This window comes from Conger conger, chromosome 6, assembly GCF_963514075.1.
Source record: "Conger conger chromosome 6, fConCon1.1, whole genome shotgun sequence".
Lineage (NCBI taxonomy): Eukaryota > Metazoa > Chordata > Actinopteri > Anguilliformes > Congridae > Conger > Conger conger.
In genome coordinates, this window is record NC_083765.1 from 5839440 (window position 1) to 5845000 (window position 5561).

Sequence of the window (5561 nt, forward strand, 5' to 3'; positions counted from 1 at the left end):
TCGCCGTGTTTTTTTCGATTTGCCGTTGGTGCGTTTAAAAAAGCCCGCCGTTACAGCGAAAGCCGCGTGGCCAGAGACGGCACCCTCGCTGACGGTTTTTTTTTTTTGTTTCGTTTTGTTGTTGTAGCGTTCGTTCCTGCAGCTCGTAGCTGTACTGCAGTCTGCCTGTCAGGCAACATGGACATGCTGCTGACAAGTTGAAGTAGCTTGCGTTTGGTTACAAGATGAGTGCTTCTCCATTTGTCACTTCATAACTTTGGCAGTGTAATAAAAATAGAAGGTTTGGATTGTGTGTTTTTTTTCATTTTTTATTATTCATTTGGATTCACTTCGGTACAGAGAGGTGAGTCCGGTGTAGATTTTCTTGGCTCGCTAGCAAGGTAGTTAATGGGTTTCTCTTTTTCTTTCTTTCTTATTTCTCTAGAATTTTTGGGCTACTCTTTATTTATTATTGTATTTAAAGCCAAAAAATGAAACAGTAAAAGTAATCCTTTGTCAAAGCAAACAGTTCGTTTTCTGACGGAACAGTTCCCAGGGAAACGATGTAGACAATGTGCATGACCTTTGAACCCTTTGGGGGAACAGGATGCCCTGAAGTGCATCTTTTATCTCAGGACAGAAGAAGAAGAGCTCTCAGCCCAGCTGTCGTGAAAACCAGTGCGCTGAGAGATCCACGTGGTCCATACTGCGTGTGTCTATGACGGGTCCCAGAAATCATCGCCGTCTCTCCTGTATGTGGTCATATTTCAGGACCGAGAGCCGCCCTGGTATTGAAGGTCGTGGGATCGATACCATGCACACACACGCCCATATAGTAGATACCATACGCAGGTTGCACAGGGCTTATTTTGCGAGAGCCAGAAGTTGGCCATGCCTGTTATAAGGCCGAGCAGTTTTTCATTCAAAGCTATGTGAGGAGGATGCTGTTGTTTCTTGCTTTTAATAGAAAAAAACCAAAAAAAAAACCTCTTAGACTTCAAAGATATGCGCCGAAAGGGAAGTCCCTCAAAGTACGTAACTTTTGGCTTCTGGTAAAATAAGCCCCTGGCTCGTGCTCTACCGGAAAGCGGTCAACCGCACACACACGTGTGATACGCACACACACACACACACACTCCCCTGTGTGTGCAGAGCGACGGAGAGGGGTCTCCTGCAGTTTCCGGAGCTGAGAAACGGAGCTAGATCTTCAGGTAGTTGAGACAGGGTGTGGGGGGTTACAGCTGAAGGGACGGGGGAGAGTGGTTCCTCAGTTCCTCCAGGAGAAAGGCGCTGTAGCAGCAGTCAGGGTGGTGGGGGGGGGGGGCGTACGCGGAGGTGGCAGGCCTGCGGGAGGGAGGGGGTCAGCGGGAGGCGCTGTCCAGCAGAGCGGGCGTGGCCGGGGTTGTGGACCTGGAGGCCCCGCTGGAGCTAGGTTCCTTCGGGCTCCCCGAGACGCTGGGGCCCGACCCCCCGCCGGCCTGCCCAGGCAGGGAGAGCGAGGCCGGGGGCACGCTGCCCGTATGCGTGGGGGGCGCCGCCGAGGAGGAGCAGGGGGTCCCCTGGGGGGCCCGGGACCCCCCCGGCAGGCCGCACACGTGGTGGTGCTTCTCCCAGTCCTTGTGCTGGCAGAAGGAGCCGCAGTACCGCGCCGTGTTGCAGCCACTGCACGTCTCACTCGCCTTGCGCCCGCAGTTCCAGCAGCTCTGGGGAGAGAGGAGGGCTCGCCGTTAACCTCACACACACACACTCACACACACACACACACACACACTCAAACACACACTCTCTCAAATACACACACACTCACACACACCCACACACTCACTCACACACACTCACTCTCTCAAATACACACACACTCACACGCACATACATATACACTCACACATACACACACACACACACACACACACACAGGCGCGTGAGAGAAAAACTAGGGACTGCCAGGCACTGTATCACCGTATTTAAACACCACTACCCTCCTGTCCTCCAGTCCTGTCCTATACTCCATCATTGATAGGGGACGAGGTGGTAGTGGAAGAAAGGTACATTTCTAGAGGGTTGAGAGTTGAGGGTTGAGGGTTGAGGGTTGAGAGTCAGCATGTTTTAAGTTACTGTTAGCTTGGCAAGTGAAATTATCTTAACCCAACAGTACTGAAACGAGTCAAACTGTCTTAACTTATCTCGCAAAAAAAATATCAAAGAAATATGACCATTATAAGACCAAAATACTTGTTGAGACGCTGAGTAAAACGGGAGAAAATATAAGAAAATGTTCATGAATAAATGACCAAAACATGAACATCACTCCCGGCGTCCCCAGAGGTTCTTATTTACAGACGGCGGGTGTGACTCGGTCCATGCAGCTGCGCTAACGTAGCGCTCGCGGCGTAGCAGATAAAATGTCCGCCCCGCTCTGTTTCTGGGCCCGTTCTCTCGGCTCTGGCCGTGTGTAAACAGCATCGCCATGGTAATTCAGCTGCGTTCGCTCTTTCATAATAAAACAATGCCACCGCTGTTTGCTCTGGGCCGCAGCACAGCTGCGGCGCTCTCACACCCAAACACAGCGCAATACGGAGGAGGAACCGGGGGGAGGAGGCCGGGGAGGGCAGGGAGGTGCACGAGGAAAGGTGTGTGTGTGTGTGTGTGTGTGTGTGTGTGTTTGGGTCTCTCAAACCTGGCAGACTCACACTATGTGTGAGTGTGTGTATGAGTGTGTGTGTGAGTGAGAGTGTGAGTGTGTATGTATGTGTGTGTGTGTGTGTATTAGTGTGTGTGAGTGTGAGTGTGTGTGTGAGTGAGAGTGTGTCTGTGTGAGTGTGTGTGTGTATGTGTATGCGTGTGTGTGAGTGTGTATGTGTGTGAGTATGTGTCTGTGAGTGTGTGTGTGTGATTGTGTGTGTGTGTATTTGTGTGTGAGTGTGTGTGTATGTGTGTGAGTGAGAGTGTGAGTGTGTATGTGTATTTGTGCATCTGTGAGTGTGTGTGTGATTGTGTGTGTACATGTGTGAGTGTGTGTATGTGTTTGTGTGTGGGTGTGTGTGTTAGTGTGTGTGTGTATGTGTATGCGTGTGTGTGTATGTGTGTGTGTGTGACTATGTGTGTGTGTGAGTGTGTGTTAGTATGTTTGTGTGTGTGTGTGTGTGTGAAGAGTACATGCATGTGCGAAAGGGACCAGGAAAGGGGGCAAAAAAAAGCTGTCTTCACAAGTGTTTTTGTAATGAGATTTAAAATGTTCTCTCAAGTAGAAAATATTAGCTTGTTTTAAGTTACTGTTTGCTTGACAAGTGACATTTTCTGACCCTACTGGCACATCTTGAATGTGTTCATTTGGACTCAAAAGAAGACTTATTTCTTTGTTTTAGCAGTGTGCATTTCAGGCCCAGAAAAGCGTACATAATGTATTTACAGGGAGGCCTGTAGCGTAGTGCTTAAGGCACACGACTGGGACCTGCGAGGTCAGGGGTTCGATCCCTGGTTATAGCCACAATAACATCAGAACAGCTGTTGGGCCCTTGAGCAAGGCCCTTAACCCTGCATTGCTCCAGGTGAGGATTGTCTCCTGCTTAGTCTAATCAACTGTATGTCGCTCTGGATAAGAGCGTCTGCCAAATGCCATTAATGTAATGTGACGTAATGTTTAAAACCCCTGTGTGAGAGGGAGCTGCTCACCTCGCTGGAGTCCTCCTGCTGGTTGATGACGGTCAGTGCGTCCTCGGAGGCCTGGCGCTTGGCCTCAGCCAGAACCCGCTCCATCTTGGACCGCTCCACCGAGATCATCTCATGGGCCTTCCGCTCGGCGTCCGACACCGCCTTCTGGAGCTCTGACAGCGCCTGTCTCTTCACCTCGTTCACCGCCTCCTCTGTGGAGAGAGAGGGAGAGAGAGAGAGGGAGAGAGTGAGAGAGAGGGAGAGAGGAGGAGAGAGTGAGAGAGAGAGAGAAGGAGGGGGGGAGGGAGGGAGGGAGAGAGTGAGAGAGAGAGAGGGGATGAGAGAGGGAGAGAGAGAGAGGGAAATGGAGGGAGAGGGGGAGAGAGAGAGAAAGAGCAGAATGGCGAGAGAGCAGAACGGAGAAAGAAATGGGCAGCACAGGAACTCCTGACACCTCGGCCCTCCCTGTACAGCCGACATCATCCTTTATTGAGGGTCTCTAAAGCTCCCAGTCTGTCTCAGCTGCGTGGGCAGATGCACATCATCCAACATTTAAAACACGCTGTCACAAAGTCTTTAATAATTCAATAAAACAAAGTCTGGCAACAATCGCTTTTCAGTGCTGACAACAGCAGAGAACTTTTGCCACGTTTTTTTGCGAACATGTTCTTCTTTTTCTTTTTTCTAGCGTACAGTACTTTTGAGGTGGATTCTTCCTGGATGAAGAAGGAGAACCCTAAAGACTCAATGTTCCGGTCCCAGAACGCAGAGGGTGGCGGGCCTCCTCCTCCTCCCACAGACGTCGCTCTGCGTGCGTGAGCAGGCAGGTGTGTGCGTGAATAGAGTGGTGTTTTTAGAGCGGGCAGGTGTGTCTGATCCCGCGGGCGTTCCGGGGGACAGACGGTCAGGGTGCTCCCTGCTACAGCAGCATTCAGCATCTGGCCTGTCCTCTCTCTCTCTCTCTCTCTCTCTCTCTCTCTCTCTCTCTCTCTCTCTCTCTCTCTCCTTTTTGCTCACTTTCTTCCTCTATCTCTGCCCACTCCGACCGCTTGGCCGTCCGGCGTTAGCGCCTGCGCCCGCGCGATTAGCTGGCGAATGTAATTAACGTTATCGAGGGGGCCGCGGAGCAGACGGCAGAGCAATTAGCGCTCTGCTGAGCAGAAATATGAAGGTTTTAATTCCGGAGGCGGGGTCTTGCTCTTGCTCTTCAGAAGTGCGGTGGAAAGTGCGGTAGTGTCAGACCTTGCCAGGCCAGAGAGAGCCAGCGCCTTCCCTGTTCACGAACCCGCTAACGCGTGAGGTCACAAACACGCCACCGGAACGTCCTTAACTGAACATTCTAATGCTGATGTCACAATAGAGAGCGACGGAGTTCTGAGAACACTGACATTCCAAAAACTCTGAGGGTTAAGAGGAGCGCTCCGCAGTCGTGTCGATCACAGAGGAGGAGCGGAGGAGAGGAGGAGAGGAGGAGAGGAGGAGGTGCGTGTGGAGGGACAGTCTGAGTAGATAACCCTGTGGGGTGGACGGGGGCCGACGTTACTCACCCTGCTTGCTCTGCAGTTGCTTTAGTGCCGGTGAGAGCGGGATGCCTGTCGGACCTGCGTGAAGAACAGCTGCGATTAAAAGGCCGTCGCCACGGGATGAGAACGCAACGCCATCCGCGAGGACAACAGCAGCACACGGCACATCTTCACTGTGCTGCCTACAGGACAGGACAGGACACTCCTGGGCTGGACTGAGCTGGCTGTGGCCCAGGCCCGGTCTAACCCGGGCTGTGTTTCACGTGTCTGACCCAGGGCCTGCGTCACAGAGCAGTATTACTGCGCTCAGTAAAACCCGGAACCACGCCAAATCTGGAACATGAACCGAAGTAGAAAGAGCTGTTCTGCTCAGGCCCCAGGTCATGGCTCTGGGTTTTACTCAGTGCA

At 52.0% G+C, this 5561-nt stretch overlaps 1 protein-coding gene across 1 annotated transcript in view; it reads right to left on the reverse strand.

The window, feature by feature from the left end:
* Positions 1-1340: 1340 nt before the first annotated feature.
* The window catches only part of LOC133130519 (protein CBFA2T3-like), an 18992-nt gene continuing 14771 nt past the window's right edge, over positions 1341-5561 (reverse strand). The window contains exons 4-6 of the mRNA XM_061245160.1: positions 5178-5231; positions 3652-3842; positions 1341-1682 (exon numbers count right to left, since the gene is read on the reverse strand). Of these exons, the coding sequence (XP_061101144.1) occupies positions 1341-1682; positions 3652-3842; positions 5178-5231 (587 nt within the window). The remainder of the gene's footprint in view (positions 1683-3651; positions 3843-5177; positions 5232-5561) is intronic.